We start from the raw sequence: 18754 nt of genomic DNA on the forward strand, positions 1-18754 counted from the left end.
TATTTTTTATTGGTATTGTGCTAAATCTATAGGTCACTATGGAGAGAATGGACATCTTTACCATGTTGAGTCTTCTAATCCATGGACAGAGTATGTCTTTCTATTTATTTAGTTCTTTTTTTTTTCATTCATTTTCCAGCCACTCACACAGAATGGAATAAAACTTTATTCTTTTTAAATTCGACACAGAAATGAGATGCTGGAAAAAGGTCTTGCCATCTCTGACGGAAAAGCAGAGCAGCTGTTTCATGAATGACAGCACACATTAAAGCTAAAACAATATAAAAATAATTTGAAAAATCCCTTTTACTGTACACACTCAAATAAAGCAAGAAAGATAAAACAACGTTTTCTTTTTCTGCTAGCCAGAAAATGTTTCTATTCATTTGAGATTTGAAGTTCGGTGTACCCCACATCTGTGTGTGCGTATGTGTGGCTGTATGTGTATAATCTATGCTGTAGAATAGCCCCTAACCTTTCATCTAGTTTGCCTAATCATTAAGCTACTTAGCCAATTATAATATTAATACCATGATGTCACATTGAACAACTTTACAAGAGTTGCTTCTTTGAAATACTAGGAACATTGACACGTTTATTTGGCTTGTAAAGGACTGAAATATCACAGATAATATGACCTAGCTTTTTTGTTATTTTTTTAAAAAGAATATGGCTCTTAATAAATTGATTTTTGAGTTCCAGAGCGAAAGTCCCATTTCTGAAGCTGACTTGAAGCTGGATGGATATCTTCTGATTTGGCTAAAGGAAGTATGACAAGTATTTTATGTCATTTAAAATTTAGGGGTGGGTTGAGGTACGTCTATGGGGGGCCCTTGGTTGTCAACTGTCTTCAGCCAAACTTGCCATGAGTGTTTGCTGAAGTACCTCCACGCGGCCAGCAGAGGGCACATTAGACACCTCTGCACTGCTCGGCGGCAATAGAAACAGTGCTCGCCCAGTGTCAGGAATAGTCCTGCAGATTTCTTTTAGAAATTCACAAAAATATAGAAAATATACTATCCCACATGGTTTCATTTGGAAGGTCAGGAGTCTTATGTGAAGTCACATAGGGAGGGGTGTCCGTGTCGTCTATGGACGCGATGGCCGGCTCACCTGTCTCCCCAGCCCAGCAGTGATATCTGGCTGGGCCTTTCTCGGGTAGTAAAGAATCCATTTGCAAATCGTTTGGTTGCATTTTTTTAAAATCTTTTTGATTCTGTATTTCCTCTTCTGTTCAAAAGCCTGCGGGCAACTGAACAAAAGGATCATTCTTCCTATCTCGTTTTAAGGCTAGAAATCACATTTCCGCTGTCAGAAGTGCCCTGGGTTGGAGCTGCCCCCCTGGGACCCGGGCTGCACTGTGTCCATCCTCCCAGGAAGACCCTCGGGAGACTCCTGTGCCCCGTTTGGTTTTGGCAAACTCACCAGCCTGAAGCTATGCAGTGAATATCCAGCTTTTTTTTTCAGTTGAAATATAATTGTTTACATCTGTTTTCATAAGGGATGATTCAGACATCTTTTCTCATGGGGCTAAACAACTCACCTTTCTTTAAAAAGGCCTTAATTTCTGCAAAAGCGTTATTGTTCTAGACACGCCCCCTGTATCTCTTTCATTTTTATCTTTTCTGTTGGCTGCAGTTTGGTGTCGGTAAAGATCAGAAAGGATTGTGTGTGCATGTGCTCGCATTTTTAAATAAAATTCTTTCGACCTTAGAGAAATAAGACACTCAGTAAAGACATCTTTTGCTATCGTGTTAACAGCCTTCGCTGGCCTTCTATTACTCTCTGTCTGCCTCCGGCTCCCGTTTGTTCTCCTTGGTGCTAGAGGGGAGAGGTAAAGAGGGGATGTGGCCTCCCAGCAGCAGTGCTTTGAGATGGATGTGCACTCAGTGAGCCCTCACCCAGAAAGAATCATAAACTTACTGGGTTAAGTCAACCTAATTATCCCTAAGCTGCCTTGGGTTTGTGTCTGCTCCTATGATTTTGTTTTGTTTTGTTTTAGCTGCACCATATGTGATTCCTTGTGCCATTTTCTTTTGTCTATTATTTTTCTTGATGACCCTGAGCTATGGCTTCCTCCTCAGTTCCAACACTGTTCAGCCTTCACTGTTTTCCTCATCTTGCCGATGTAGGCCTCAAAGAAGAAATGGCAGAAGAAAACAACGTGGCTGAGGTACATGAGTGTGGACCAGACGATGTTCTGAAAGTGAGAGTGACACTGGTCATGCTGCATCCAGTAGAAGACCAGGTAGTTAATGACACAGCCCATCAGCATCTGAGTGATCTGGGACAAGGTGATGAACATGGCGAACTTCCGGGAGACGCGGAAACCCGCCGCCCGCAAGGCCTAGTACGAGTACATCACGGCGTGCACGCCGTAGTTCATGGTCATGAACCAGCCTCCCCCGGCAACCATGTCTTTGTAGGAGCACCAGGAGTACAGGAGCACAGTAATGTGGTGGTACCAGTGCAGGAAGATGAGCTTCTGCTTCCTTAGAATGATGAATATTGTATTTCTTAGTTCGGGTACTTTGCTTAGCACAAATGCATAAGTCCAGAATTTGCTGCCCGGTCCAATGTAAAAACCCTGGTCACAAACTGACTGCTTCAGGCCTTTGGTCATCAAAACATACACCATGTAAGCACCAGTTCAAAGAGCACCGAATATACTGAAGACTGTAAGTGTCAGAGACCAGAACACTAATGGCTTCCTCAGTTCAAACTTTGCCCGTTTGTTCATTAAGTATCAATCACCAAATATAAAGGCAGCATACAGAGCAGAAAACAGGAAAGATTTTTTCCAGTTTTCCTGCATCCATTGGATGGCTTCATTCTCGTTGAACTGCTTTTCGAATTCATATTCTTGTAAAGTCAACACTGACATGTTCATTGTGGCTGATCTTCGGAGTCGCTATGTGTTCTCTGCACCTCGGCTCCCAGCTCCTGGCTCCGAGGCTCCGCTCCTCCCGGCGCCCCGCATCCACCGTGGGAGGGAATGAATGCCTTGCGGTCTTAGTGCCTGCACGTTTGTCCATCACCCTTTTTACTCGTCTACAGAGAAATCTCCTCCCCCTCTGTGCGATTGGAAAATTAACCCTTTGCGAGGGAGTGCGCGCCAGAGTGAGACCTCTCCCCGCCCTGGGAACAGTTTTGTTTATGTATTTATTTAGTTCTTTGACTTCCTTCAACAGCATTTTGTAGTTTTCAGCCTGCAGGTCCTGTACATGTCTTGTTAGTGTTTTACCTATTTTATCTTATTAGAGCTATTGTAAATGTGTTTTTTTTAATTTTGGTTTTGAATTGTTTATCGATTGTATATAGGAATATGATTGACTTTTATGTGTTGACATTGTATCCTGTGAACTTGATAACTCACCTATTAGCTCTAGGAGGGTTTTTTAAATACATTTCCCCGGGGTTTTCTACATAGGCAATCGTGTTGTCTGTGAATAGGGATGGTTTTATTTCTTCCTTTATAATCTGTAGTGCCTTTTATTTCCTTTTTTGCTTTACAGTATTGACTAGGAGTTTCAGTACTATGTTGAGTAGGAATGGTGAGAGTGGACAAACTTGCCTTGTTCCTGATATTAGGGAGAAAGCGTTTAGTCTGTTAACATAAAGTATGTTAGCTGTAGGATTTTTGTAAATATCCTTTGTCTGGTTGAGGAAGCTCCCTTATATTCCTACCTAGTTTGCTGAGACTTTCATCATGAAGGGATGTTGTATTTTGTCAAAAGTTTTTTTTCATCTGTTGATACAATATGAGATGTCTTCGTCTGTTTTCTGCTGCTATAACATAATACCACAGACTATGTGATTTATAAAGAACAGAGATTTATTTCTTATAGTTATGGAGGTTGGGAGGTCCAAGATCAAGTGGCTACATCTGGTGAGGGCCTTCTTGCTGCACTATCCCATGGGGGAAGACAGAACGGCAAGAAAGCACACATGCTAGGGAAGAGTGAGAAAGAAAGCAAGAGGAAGAGAATGTGTGCAAGAGAGAAAGGGGGACAAACTCATTATTTTATCAAGAACCCTCTCCTGAGTTAACTAACCTACTCCAGACATAATGCCATTAATCCATTCATGGAGACAGAGCCCTCATGAGCTAATTGCCTATTAAAGGTCCTACCTCTCAACACTGTTGCATTGGGGATTAAGTTCCAACTCATGAACTTTGGAGGACACATTTAAGTCATAGCATGGGGTTTTACTTATTTAGGATGGACTACTTTGATTGATTTTCATATATTTAAGTACTGGAGGTACATTATTTATTTTATATATGGCCAAATTTGATTTGCCATTTTTTTGGTGGGTTCTATGTCTATGTTCATGTGGGATATTGATTTGTAGTTATTTTTGTACCATTTTTTTCTGGCTTTGGTGTCAGAGTAATGCTGGCCTCACAGAATAAGTTAAGTGTTTTCTTGTCTTCAAGTTTTGTGAAGAGATTACATAGAACTGGTGCTATTTCTTCTTTAAATGTATGGTAAAATTTGTCAACGAAACCATCTGGACCTGGGGATATTTTTTGGAGGATTTTTAATTACAAATTCAATTTCAGTAATAGTTATAGAAGAATTTAGGTTGCCTATTTCATTTTGGATGAGTTTTGGCAGTTTGTGCTTTTTAAGGAATTTGTCCATTTCATCTATGTTGTCAAATTTATGCACTTAGAGTTGTTCATTATTTACCCTGATTATCATTTTAATATATATGAAGTTAGTATCTCTTCTTTCATTCCTGATATTTTTAATTTCAGTTATATTTTTCAGTTCAAAATATCCATTTGATTCTTATTTATATCTTCTATTTCTTTAAGTTTTCTATTTTTAATATTTGTTTCAAGATCATTTGTTATTGCTTATTAAAGCATTTTTATAATAGATAATTTAAAATAATTCTATTATCATCTCATCATTCATATCTATTGATTGCTTTTTTCCATGTAAATTGAAATTTTCATGATTGTTTACATGCTGATTGATTTTAGTTTGTATCCTGGACATTGTATTGTTTCGAGATTCTGAATCTTGTTTATATCCTATGGAGTAGGTTGATATTTTTGTTTTAGCCTTTTGTGTATTGTGGTCCAACATCAGTTCAGTTTTCAAGCCTTTTGCAGTACTATTTAAGGTATATCCTGCATGTGTACCACCTGGTGGTCAGTCTTGGACTTGGGTGGAGGTCTACTTGCTAGTTGAGTTTCCAAATCTTTGATATGCTAATTAGGATCAAAGCACTCACCGGTCAGAGGTAAGCTCTGGTTAAAATCAACTTTTTGCTGTTGATTTTCAAAACTCTTTCCTCTCCCTTATCTTCTCAGTACTTTCCAGTTCCCTGGGCTCCCATTTTCTGTCCTACCCACTGTCATGGTTGTGCCGCTTACAGGGACAAGTTGCAGGAAGAGGGAGAGAGAGGGTTGGGGGGAGAGAGGGAGAGAGAGAGAGAGAAAGAAAGAAAAAAACTAGCATGAAGTGTAGTTGTGTCCTCTTGACATGGTGGCTTCACCTAGAGGAAGGACCTCATCTCACAGAGTTTTGATTCCTAGAAGCTCCCATTCTGGGCCACTCTTGCTTCTGGGACACCTTTGCTGTTGCTACCTCCACTGTGGAAACAAAGAAGAAGTTGAGTAAATAAAAACCCAAGGGAGTTCCCCCACTGTCTCTGAACTTTAGTTCTCATTTCCATTCCTTGAGCCAAAACTACAAGGCCTCTCCTGCATCTCACTCTGTCTGCTGAACAATGCTCACTTTTGGATATTAAACCATATTAAATTCAGGTTCAGAATACTGAAGTGGAAAATAATAATGTTAAACTCACAACTGTTTAGGTGATACTTTAAACTCTGGTATTCTTTCCTGATCTGCCTACCCATATTTACTTTTCAGTTTTCATATTGGTGTCCATGCAACCTATCAAAGTTTTGTATTTCAGTTACTGAGAGATAACCACTAACTAAAGAAGGCTCCAGAATTGGACCCAGCTATAGATGTTTTGTAGACAACATGTAGTTGGGTCTTGCTTTTTTATCCTATCTGACAAGCTCTGTCTTTAACTAGAATGTTTAGGTAGATGGAGAGACAAGATGGCTGACTAGAGACACCTATCACCAAATTGTCTCAGAAAGAAGAAAAAGTTTTAGTTGAAAAAAAAAATAAAACATTGCTCAGGTATAACTCTGGGGGAAAAGTGCCAGAACCTACCGGAGATTCCACGGAAAGAAGTTGCAAAGTGGAACAAGAAGGAGCAAGATCTCGCTAGAAATTAACCCCCAAGAGGCTTGGAGCCCAGCGGAAAAGCTGCTGCCAGCATCTCAGGGACTCCAGCCTGCGGGATGGAAATAGTGATCCACAGTGGAGTCATGTGAAACCACCTGTGCCTGAGCCCCAAGCAAGTGGCACTATGGCCCATTCACACCACCAGTCCCGGACATGCCACCACTGCAGGGAAGGAAGACAGCACCAAGTAAATTACAAGCATGCCTCTGTGCCTAAGGAAAGTTTCCTCCTCAGCTGCTGGCAGGAGTAGTTGTGGGGCCCAGCTGCCCCAACTGGAAGGGTTTATCCTGAAGCCACCATTAGAAGGAGACATCAGGAAGGGAAAAAATGGCAGATTAGAAGCAGCCTGCAAACCCGCAGCTCCCAAGGAAAGAGGAGTAAATAAGAAGTGGGTGCCTACCTACAGATAGCTATTCTTGGAAGGAACATTGTGAAACCACAGAGAAGCAGCACAGGACTCTCAGTGTGGGAAAAAAAAGGTGATGGAGCGATACATTTGATAGTATCAAAGCACACATGGGAAAGATTAACAGGATAGATTGCTGGGGCACCATGCTCACCCTGCAGGCACTGTGGCTGAGTTGTGAGAGGGTGCTCTCTGCTGCCAAAGTTTGGGGACCTGCCTAGAGTTTGTGCAGAGTCATTGCACCAGACAACAGGTGTGGTGGGGATTGGGCAGCAGCTAAAGCTATCCTGAGCTCTCAAGTGCACGGTGCCAGGTTGGCACGGGACTCAGCTTTGTGGCTGCAGCCTTCATATTGCCCCCACTGGGCCAGGGAGGGAGCAGACCAAAGGGAGGCTCCTCTAAGCTGTACTCAGTGACTGGAAGCCAACAGCCCCTCCTCAACAGTGCAATGGGATCTGGGCCCATGAGCCCCGACCTGGGAGGCTTTGGGCCACTGCTTCAGTAGGTCCTGGGGGTGCAGGGAGAACTCTGTGGTCCCTGGCTACTAGAACCAACCTCCACCCACTTGATTTGGCATCCAGTCCCCGAGCCTACAAAACAGTCTGCCACCTGGTTGGCCCCACCTCTGCCCTCCAGGTCCCAACTGCCTGCTGCCTCCTCATACCTGACCCCGCCCTCCAAGTCGGATCAGCCCCATCACCCCCATGGACCTGCTCCTGGCTCTAAGGCCCTGCTCAGAAGCCCTGTTTCTTGCTCCTCCCCAGTCTCAGCCTGGAGACTCTCACACCAGAGCCTAAGGCTCCACCTCTGTGGCTCCAGAGCATCTGCCAGGCTGGGGACACCACCCTGATATTCTAGCGCTACACCTGTGCCACAAGACACCCTGGATCCTCCACCACTGTTGCAAGAACTGCTCCAAAGTCCAATGCCCTGCCAGGGACCCTCCAGCCTCAAGCCGTGAGTACACTGGGACCTGGTTTGAGAAAACACCCACAGCCCAGGAACTCATAACCACTGCCTGGATAGCCTCACCCAGCTGCCACTGTCACCTCTGTGGGGAGACCCCGGGCAGAGCAATCCCCACAATGCCAGCCTTAGTGAAGAGGGTCTTCCCAGCTTCCAACTCAAACATCCTATGACTATCTGGTGAACAGCCCAACACCCAGCACAAACAGCATCCAGCACAGGCTTGAACAGAGGAAATTACAGGTGAACAGATCAAATCAGAACAGCTGCATTACAGGCTTCTAGTGCACACACCCCTCCCCTGCTGAGTCAACATTCCAGAGTAGGGGGAAAAAGCACCATTTAGGGACCTGCCCTTCTAATTAAGCAGGAGAGTTCCTAGCAAAGAACAGGTGTCCTGCAAACCTATTATCCCTGAGTTGAAAAAAGAGGTTTCAGATGAGAAGAAACCAGCAAAAGAACACTGGCAACATGAAAAATCAAAACAGATCAACACCCCCAAGGGATCACAATGGAGCCACAGTAGTGAACCCAAACTACAAGGAAATTGTTGAAATGACAGAAATGGAGTTCATAATATGGATGGCAAATAAGATAAATGGAATTGAAGAGAAAGTTGAAAACCAACAAAAAGAAGCCAAAAAAATATTTCAGGAAATTAATGAAAAAGTCACTAAAGAGTTAGACAACATAAGGAAGGATATAATAAAACTCAAAGAAATGAAAGAGTCATTTAGGGAATTTCAGAACACAGCATAAAACATCAGCAACAGACTAAACCAAGGAGAAGAAAGAATCTCAGAGCTTGAAAACAAGGCTCTTGAGCTAATGCAGTCATTTAAAGAGGCAGAGAAGAAAACAAAAAAGGTGGAACAATCACTCAGAGAGATATGGGACTATGTGAGGCGAACTAACATATGAATTATAGATATCCCCAAGGGAGAAGAAGAAGAGCTAAATGCATGGAAAATCTATCTGAGGGAATTATTGAGGAAAACTTCCCTAGTACCACCAGAGATACAGGCATCCAGATACACGATGGCCATTGAACTCCAGGAAGATTCATAGCAAAGAGAACATTTCCAAGACACACAGTAATTAACCTCGCCAAAGTCAAAATGAAGGAGAAAATTCTACAAGCAGCTAGATGTAAGCAACAACTTACCTACAAAGGGAAACCCATCAGGCTAACAGCAGAGTTCTCAGTGGAACCCTATAAGCCAGAAGGGAGTGGGGCCCCATCTTCCATCTTCTTAAACAGAACAACTGCCAGCTTAGAATTTTGTATCCTGCAAAACTAAGTTTCACAATTGATGGAGAAATTAAGTCTTTTCCAGACAAGTGAACACTGAGGGAATTTGCCATGACCAGACCTGGACTGCAGGAAATACTTAGAACTGCATTATACACGAATCAGCAGAATAGATACCCAAGAGTATAAAACCACTGAAAAAAGCTAAAGCTCACAACTCTTATAAAACAGCACAAAAAGGGAAACGAAGCAATAAGGTACCACTAACCAACATGATGAACAGAACAGCATTCCATATTATCAATTCTCTCTCTTAATGTTAGTTTGAATGCACCACTTAAAAGACATAGGCTGGCTGAATGGATGAAAAAACATAACCCATCTACCTGATGCCTTCAGGAGACACATCTCAACCACAAGGATGTACATAGGCTCAATGTGAAAGGATAGAAAAAAATATTCCACACAAATGGAAACCAAAAGAGAGCAGGTATAGCCATTCTCATATCAGATAAAATTGACTTTAAATCAATAATAGTAAAGGAAGACAAAGATGGTCACTATATTAATAAGACAGTAAAGGGAGAAATTCAACAAGAAGACATAACAATCCTAAATATTTATGTACCTAACACAGGAGTACCCAAATTCATAAAGCAAACCCTACTAGATCTAAACAAAGAGATAAACAGCAACATCGTATTATAATTGCTGGGGACTTTGACACTCCACTGAGAGAACTGGACAGATCAAGCAGAAAGTAAATAAAGAAAACTGGACTTAAACAGGACTCTAGAACAAATAGGCCTGACAGATATTTACAGAACATTTTATCCCCAAACTACTGAATATACATTCTTCTCGTCAGCACATGGAACATTCTCCAAGACTGATCATATTTTAGGTCACAAAACATGTCTCAACAAATTAAAAAATATAGAAATCATACAATATATCTTCTCAGACCTCAGTGGAATAAAAATGAGAAATCAACTCCAAGAAAAACACTCAGTTCTACACAAAGTCATGGAAATAAAACAACCTATTGCTGAATAATTATTGGGTCAATAAGATGGAAATCAAAAGATTCCTTGAACTGAATGACAAAGGGGACATAGCTATCAAAAATCTATGGGATTAAGCAAAAGCAGTCCTATGGGGAAAACACATAGCCTTAAATGCCTACCTCAAAAAGACAGAAATATCACAAATTAACAATCTGATGATATTTCTCAAGGGACTAGAAAAGGAATAGCAAACCAAACCAAAGCAAGCCAAAGAAAAGAAATAACTAAGGTCAGAACAGAACTAAATAAAATTGAAAATAAAAAAAAATACAAAGGATCAATGAAACAAAAAGTTGGTTCTTGGAAAAGATAAAAAAAAAATGATAGACCTCTTCCTAGATTAACCAGGAATAGAAGATAAAGGATCCAGATAAGCCCAATCAGAAATGAAAAAGGAGATAATACAACTGATACCACAGAAATACAAAATATCATCTATGAATACAATGAAAATATGCACATAAACTCAAAAACATGGAGGAAATGGACAAAGTGTTGGAAATACATAACCTCCTAAGACTCAGTTGGGAATAAATAGAACTCCTGAACAGAACAATAATGAGCAGTGAGATTGAAGCAGTAATAAAAAAATCTTCCAAAAAAAAAAAAAAAAAAGCCCTGGACCAAATGGATTCACAGCTGAATTTTACCAGACCTAAAAAGAAGATTTGGTACCTATACTGCAGAAATTATTCCATAACATCGAGAAGGAGCGATTCCTCTCCACATCATTCTACGAAGCCAGTATCACCTTGATACCAAAGCCAGGAGAGGACACAACAGAAAAATAAAACTACATACCAATATCCCTCATGAATGTAGATGCAAAAATCCTCAGTAAAATACTAGCAAACTGAATTCAACAGCACATCAAGACAATAATCCATGACCAAGTGGGCTTCATCCCAGGGTTGCAAGAATGGTTCAGTATACATAAATCAATAAATGTGATTCACCAAATATATAGAAGCAAAAACAAAGACCACATGATCATCTCAATAAATACAGAAAAATCATTCAACAAAAGTCAGTGCCCATTCATGATAAAAACCCTCAAGAAACTCAGCATAGAAGGAACATATCTCAAGATTACAAAAGCCATATATGACAAACCCACAGCCAACATCATACTGAATGGATAAAAGTTTAAAGCATTCCCACTGAGAATGGGAAGAAGAGAAAGGTGCCCATTGTCACCACTTCTATTCAACATAGTGCTGGAAATCCTAGCCAGAGCAATCAAGCAAGAAAAAGAAATAAAGGATATCTAAATCAGGAAAGAGGAAGTCAAAGTCTTGATTTTTGCTGATGATGTGATCTTATATCTGAAAACCCAAAGACTACAGCAAGAGACTCCTGGAATTGATAAATAAATTCAGCAAAGTCTCAGATTATAACAATCAATGTACACTAATCAGTAGCATTCCTATACACCAATAAAAGATAAGCTGAGAGTCAAATCAAAGACTCATTGTCATTCACAGTATCTACAGAGAAAGTAAAATACCTAGGGGTACAGTTACCCAAAGAGGTGAAAGATCTCTACAAAGAGAACTATAAAACACTGAGAAAATAAATTGCAGATGACACCAACCAATGGGAAAACATATCATGCTCATGGATCAGTAGAAGGAACATTGTAAACATGTCCATACTAACCAAAGTGATTTACAGATTTCACAAAATTTCCATTAAAATACCAATGCCATATTTTACAGATCTAGAAAAAAATAATGCTATGCTTCCTTTGGAATGAGAAAAGAGCTCAAATAGCCAAAGCAATTGTTAGTAAAAATAAAAAATCTGGAGATAATACATTACCAGACTTCAAACTATACTACAAGGCTATATAGTAACCCAAACAGCATGGTATTGGCACAAAAACAGAGACACAGACCAATGGAACAGAACAGAGAACTCAGATATAAAACCATCCACATATAGCCAACTGATCTTTGACAAAGCAGACAGTAATATACACTGGGGAAAAGAATCCTTATTCAATAAATGGTGCTAGGAAAATTGGATAGCCACATGTAGAAGACTGAAACAGGATCCACACTTCTGACCTCTCACAAAAATCAACTCACAGTGGATTACAGACTTAAAGATAAGACATGAAACTGTAAGAATTCTAGAAGAAAATGTTGGAAAAACTCCTGTAGACATTGGCCTAGGGAAAGAATTTATAACGAAGACCCCAAAGGCAATTACAGGAACAACAGAAATAAATAAATGGGTCTTGATTAAATTAAAATGCTTCTGCACAGCTAAGGAAATAATCAAAAGAGCAAATAGACAACCTACAGAATGGGAGAAAATATTCACAAGCTATACATCTGAAAAAGGGCTAATAACCAGAATCTACAAAGAACTCAGGCAAATTAGCAAGGAAAAAAACAAACAACCCCATTAAAAAGTGGGCAAAAGACATGAACAGAAGCTTTTCAAAGGAAGATAGACAAATGGCCAGTAAGCATACGAAAAAATGCTCAATGTTGCTAATTATCAGGGAAATGCAAATTAAAACCACAATGAGATGTCAACTTCCCCAGTTAGAATGACTCTTTTTTTTTTTTTTTTTTTTGAGACAGAGTCTCACTCTGTTGCCCGGGCTAGAGTGAGTGCCGTGGCTTCAGCCTAGCTCACAGCAACCTCAAACTCCTGGGCTCAAGCAATCCTCCTGCCTCAGCCTCCCGAGTAGCTGGGACTACAGGCATGCACCACCATGCCCGGCTAATTTTTTGTATATATATATTTTAGTTGTCCATATAATTTCTTTCTATTTTTAGTAGAGACGGGGTCTCACTCTTGCTCAGGCTGGTCTCGAACTCCTGACCTCGAGCGATCCACCCGCCTCGGCCTCCCAGAGTGCTAGGATTACAGGCGTGAGCCACCGCGCCTGGCTAGAATGACTCTTATTAAAAAGTCCAAAAACAATAGATGCTGGCATGGATTCAGAGAGAAAGGAACACTTTTACACTGTTGGTGAGACTGCAAACTAGTACAACCTCAATGGAAAGTAATATGGAGATTCCTCAAAGAACTAAAAATAGACCTCCCATTTTATCCAGCAATCCCACTACTGGATATTTACACAAAGGAAAAGAAGTCATTTTATCAAAAAACACCTGCACTTGAATATTCATTGCAGCACAATTCACAACTGCAAAGATGTGGAATCAACCCAAGTGCCCATCAATATACGAGTGGATTAACAAAATGTGGTATATGTATACTGTGAAATACTACTCCACCGCGAAGAAAGATGAATTAAGGCCTTTTGTAACAATTTGGATGGAACTGGAGACCATTCCCCTAAGTGAAACATTGCAAGAATGGAAAAAAAAAAACACTACATGTACTCACTATTAAATTGGAACTAATGATGAGCACACATATGCACAGAGGAAAGTAGAACTCAGTGGAAATCAAGCAGTGGGGAGAGGGGAGCAGGGGATGGGCAAAAACCTACCTAAAAGGTACAATGAACAGTATCCAGGTGATGGGCACACTTATAACCCTGACTCAAGCATACCAAAATTGATACATCTAACAAAAACATTTGTACTCTATAATATTTTGAAATAAAAAAGAGAATGTTTAGGCAATTCACATTTAAAGTGACCGTCAATATAGTTGGATTAAAATATACTGTATTTGTTCTTGCTGTTTTCTATTTATTGTATTTGTACTTTGTTTCTGTTTTCCCTTTTTTCTGATTTTTCTCATTTTATCTGATCCTTTTTATGATCCTATTTTATCTCCTATATTTACTTATCATTTAAATATATTTTTCATGTTTTTAATGGTTCCCTTTGAGTTTATAGTGCACATTTTTAGATAATTTTGGTTCCCCTTCAAATAACACTATACTGTTTCACATGTAGTGCAAGTACCTTGTAACAAATAGTCCCAATTCCTTCCTCTCATTCCTTGTGTCATTGGTTGTTGTATTCTGTTACATTTTTACATACACTCTAAATACACATACATTGTTACTGTTATTGCTTTAAACAGTCAGTTATGTTTTAGAACAATTAAAAATATGAAAAATAAAAAGTTATATTTACCTTCATTTATTCCTTTTGCAACACTCTTCCTTTAATTATGTAGACCTAATTTTCTGAATTATAGAATTTTCTATATTTTCTAATTTGCCTAAAGAATTTCCTTTAATATTTCTGGTAAGGCAGGTCTGATAATAATTAATTTCCTCAGTTTTTGTTTGTCGGAAGTATTTTGCCTCACTTTTGAGGATATTTTTTGCAGAATTTAGAATTCTGGATAGTGTTTCATCTTACTGTCTTTTTGTTTATGTGGTTTCTAACAAGAAATCTAGTATAATTCTCTTTGTTCGTCTGTCGGTAAGGTATTCCCCACCCAGCCTCTCCTTCCTGGCTGCCTTAGAGATTTTTTGTCTTGATTTTGTGAAATTTGAATTTAATATGTCTGGCTGTGGTTTTTCATTTGTTTATTTTTAGTATCTACCCTGATAGGTGTTCTGTGAACTGTTTGGATCTGAGGTTTGGTGTCAATCATTAATTTTGGAAAATTTTGGTCATTATTTCTTCAAATATTTCTTCTGCCCTATCCTCTCTTTCTTCCCTTTCTTGTGTTCTAAGTACACATATATTATGCTATTTGATACTGCCCCACAGTTCTTGGATTTTTTTTTTCTGTTTTCTTTTTTTACTCCTTTTCTCTCTCTGCATTTCAGTTTGTGTAATTTCAATTGACCTATCTTCAAGTTCACTGATTCCTCAGCTGTACTGAGTCTTCTGACAAGCACATCAAAGACATTCTTCAGATCTGTTACTATGTTTTTTCCCTTGCATTCATATATGATTCTTTCTTATACTTTCCATCCCCATGGATGTAATTTTCATGCTAAAATTACCTATCTGATCTTGCATGATTACCTTTTCTAATAGAGCCTTAATATATTAATCATAACTATTTTAAATTCCCTGTCTGATATTTCCAACATCCATGTCATAACCGAGTCTGGTCCTGATGGATGCTGTGTCTCTTCAAACAGTTTTTTTCTTACCTTGACTCTTCCTTTTGTGCTGCCTCCTGGAGACAATCTATTTCATCTCTTATAGATGTATTCCATTATTATTTTTACTGATGCTTTTTAGCCTGGTAGTGGGGAATAAGGTACCAGGGACATTCTATGCTATTCTGATTACATCTCAGTCTTAGGCAGGCTTGCCCTGAGTGCTGGAGGTGTGACCTTTACAAGTGTTCCTGCCCCTCCTCCAAATGTAATGGTAGGCCTAGTGCATTTTCCTACCCCTCCTGGGTTAGAACTTTTTTTTTTCCTATTTTCTCCCTCATCTGCAGTGAGTTTCTACCAGTGCCCTGAGTTTCTGTTACTCTTCCTTCTGAAGATTAGGACTTTTTTCCCCTTAGGGGAGATAGGGTCAATTGATTTGGGTAGATTTTCAGTGGTGCTGGGCATTCTGTTCTGCCAGATGCAGTGAGTTTCCACCAGTGTGCTCAAGCTATAGTTTTTGTTGACTTTCTCCCTGAATAGATCTGCGTAGAATTTCGGCAAGGGATACTGTTCTGTTGTTTCCTCCAAACCAGAGCTACAGGATATCTTCATCAGGATTCTTCTCAGTCTTCCCTGTCACCATCTGGTGGAATTCCTGGAGGAAAATTCTGCAAAAAGGTGCAAAACTGCCTGTATCTGCAGCCCCTACTGGCTTCACATTCTCACACAGCCCTTACCGGCTTCATATTCTCACACTAGCCTGCAACCAGCCTGTAGCAATTCATTAATCATTTTCAGTTGAATCTTCTTGAGTTTATATGTTGTTCAGCAATATATGCACCAGGTAAGTAAATGCCTGGGTCCTGTGGCTCCCTGCAGATGTCTGTTTCTAGAGGTTTGGGGTTAGCTTTTTGCACTGCAACCTCAGTTTCCTGATGAGTTCAAGAGAAGTCATTAATTTTCAGTTTCCCAGCTTTTTTTTTATTGTAATGGTGGGAGAGATGCTCTTTCCAACTCTGCATCTTTGAAATAATACCAGATTATATGAATCTGGGGATAAGCTTTTGAGGCTCATTGTTTGTCTTCCAGCATCCATACCCCAGTTTACCAATTCCCCCACGATGGTGATCATGGTGGGTTTACCAGCTCGAGGCAAGACTTATATCTCCACGAAGCTCACACGATATCTCAACTGGATAGGAACACCAACTAAAGGTATGTCTCTGAAACCCTTTTTTCTATAGCCCCCTACAAGTCACTGACTGAAAACCAAGTAAGGTAGCAAGCCAAAGCCCTCTGTACCAGAAATGCTCCATCATCGTTATTACCAAGATTAGGACTATTGCTACCACTATTACTATTACTGCTACCACTACCAGTACATTCTTTTAAATTTTATAATTTCTTGAGTACATACTCTATGTCCAATACCATGCTGGGTGCTAGGCATAGGAAAAACTAGTACTAAGATTAAACATCTTCTCTCAAGAAGTTCCATGACCGGCCGGGCGCGGTGGCTCACGCCTGTAATCCTAGCACTCTGGGAGGCCGAGGCGGGTGGATTGCTCAAGGTCAGGAGTTCGAGACCAGCCTGAGCGAGACCCCGTCTCTACTAAAAATAGAAAGACATTATATGGACAACTAAAAATCTATATAGAAAAAAAAATTAGCTGGGCATAGTGGCGCATGCCTGTAGTCCCAGCTACTTGGGAGGCTGAGGCAGTAGGATCACTTAAGCCCAGGAGTCTGAGGTTGCTGTGAGCTAAGCTGACGCCACGGCACTCACTCTAGCCTGGGCAACAAAGTGAGACTCTGTCTCAACAAAAAAAAAAAAAAAAAAAAAAGAAAAAAAAAAAAAGAAAAAAGAAGTTCCATGACCTCAAAACAACCCTATGAGTAACATACTATTTTTATTATGATTGCTATTATTGCAACACCAGTATTACTACTTTTATTAGCATTAACATTTCTTCACCATTTATAGGTTGAGGAAATTAAAGCCCAAGAGTTGAAATGCCTTGTCTAAGGCATATGGCAGAACCAGGATATGAATCCAGGTCTGTTTGATTCCAAGCCCAATACCCACTGTGCCAGGTCTGATGCATGGCTCTACTGATGGAAAGAGAAAAGAATCCCATATTGGCTCTGTACTGTCCTTTTCTTCATTCTCTTTCTCTCCTTCTCTTCCTTGCCCATACCCACATCCTATCTATCTTCCCCCTTCCCTCCCTCCCTCCCTATCTCCAAGTCTTCTCCTTTCTTTTTCCCATTTCTTCTTTCCTTTCATCTACATTCTCTTTATCTGGTTCACCGGCAAAGAGTTTTCCAATGATTTTTCTATGTGCTAAAACCCATGCTAGGCATTGGGGATATAAAAATGGATGAGATTCATGCCTTGTCCTTGAAGAGTTCTCAATCCCTCTGTCATGCATAAGAATATCTCACATCTTCTAGGAATCCTAGAGCAGTAACAGTGTGCTAATGGGGCTTACAGAGGGATTTACCAACTGGAAGGCAGTGACAGCTTCCTGGATAGGGTATATTTGAGCTGGGTCCTGCAGGAGGAGTAGGACTTTGGCAGAAGGGAAGGAGAGAAGGAGCAGCTCTCATGGAGGACTGCAAGCCCTGAGGAGCCTCTGCTGAGTTTAGGGGTACATGGAACACTGGCAGATGGGTCTCTGCCTTGATCCCCCTGCTTCCTGTCTGCTCCCCTCCACTCAATTTTCACAGACGCTTCCAGAGTCATATTTCAAAGCACAAAGCTGACCATGCCTGCAGTCTCCAAAGGTTCCCTTGGCCTGCAGGTTTAAATCCAAGCTCCTTAGCCTGTTGTTTAAGGCCCTCCACAATTGACCCCTTCCAGCCTTTCAGGCCTTGGCCACAGTGGATGATGCACTATCCCCCAAACATGCTCTGCCTTCTGCCAATGGCATACCTTTGCTCAAGTTGTTCCTCTACCAGGAATACCTTTGTTCCCCATTCCTACCTGTATACCTGCCTATGAAATGTGCCTACCCTAAAAGGCGTGGTTCAAATGCTGTTTTCTCCCAGAAACCTTCTCAGATCACCCCAAGCGGAATTAGTCTTTCCTTCCTCTTCACTCTTACATGGCTCCATATTGTCTCTGTCAGAGGACTTAACAAACTGAGTGGGAGCTCTCTGTTTACTGGTTTACTCACTGTCTTGCTGCTGGGTTTTGAGCTCCTTGAGGGCCCCATCATGAAGATCTGGTTAATCTCTGAGGCCAAGGACTCAAAGTCTGCTTCACAGAGTAGGCATCAAAAAGTATTTGTTGGGTGAATGAATTAAATATTACTTCTTTGGCTGCTTATCCCCTTTCTCGCTCTTTCCTTGCCTCCTCTCTGGTTTTTCACCATTACAGGTGGGAAAACATAGCCTAGAGATTTAGATTTGGCTTCTCCCTCATGATATAGAAAAATAAAATAACATTGGTCTAGGAGTCTGGAGACCCAGTCTGTATTTGTCACCAGCTCACTCACTGTTTAGCCCTTAGTGAATGATTTTACTCCCTACATTTCAGTTTCTTCATCTTTCCACTGGAGTAGGGCATTAAAGGATTATGATTTATGAATAGTGGAAAGACTACCTGCTTTAGAGCCACACAGACCTGGATTTGAATCCCAGATCCCCATTTATTAACCATGAAAATTATTTCCTGTCTCTGAACTTTAATTTCCTCATTTGTAAACTGGGAATGGTGATCCCTACCTTACAGAGTTGCTGTAAGGAATAAATGAGCTGGTAGCCATAATTTGA

The 18754-nt window shown here is 40.4% G+C and overlaps 1 protein-coding gene and 1 pseudogene across 5 annotated transcripts in view; one reads left to right on the forward strand and one right to left on the reverse strand.

The window, feature by feature from the left end:
• The window catches only part of PFKFB1 (6-phosphofructo-2-kinase/fructose-2,6-biphosphatase 1), a 53891-nt gene that overhangs the window by 11058 nt on the left and 24079 nt on the right, over window positions 1–18754 (forward strand). For 4 of the 5 annotated variants that reach the window (XM_069464571.1, XM_069464573.1, XM_069464570.1 and 1 more), the window contains exon 2: window positions 16067–16192. The exons of the other annotated variant lie outside the window; for it this stretch is intronic. In XM_069464571.1, coding sequence (XP_069320672.1) covers window positions 16067–16192 — 126 coding nt within the window. The remainder of the gene's footprint in view (window positions 1–16066; window positions 16193–18754) is intronic. 5 annotated transcript variants of the gene reach the window in all.
• Window positions 1704–3201, reverse strand: LOC138379167 (very long chain fatty acid elongase 6 pseudogene; annotated as a pseudogene).

Source organism: Eulemur rufifrons, chromosome 30 (genome assembly GCF_041146395.1).
Source record: "Eulemur rufifrons isolate Redbay chromosome 30, OSU_ERuf_1, whole genome shotgun sequence".
NCBI lineage: Eukaryota > Metazoa > Chordata > Mammalia > Primates > Lemuridae > Eulemur > Eulemur rufifrons.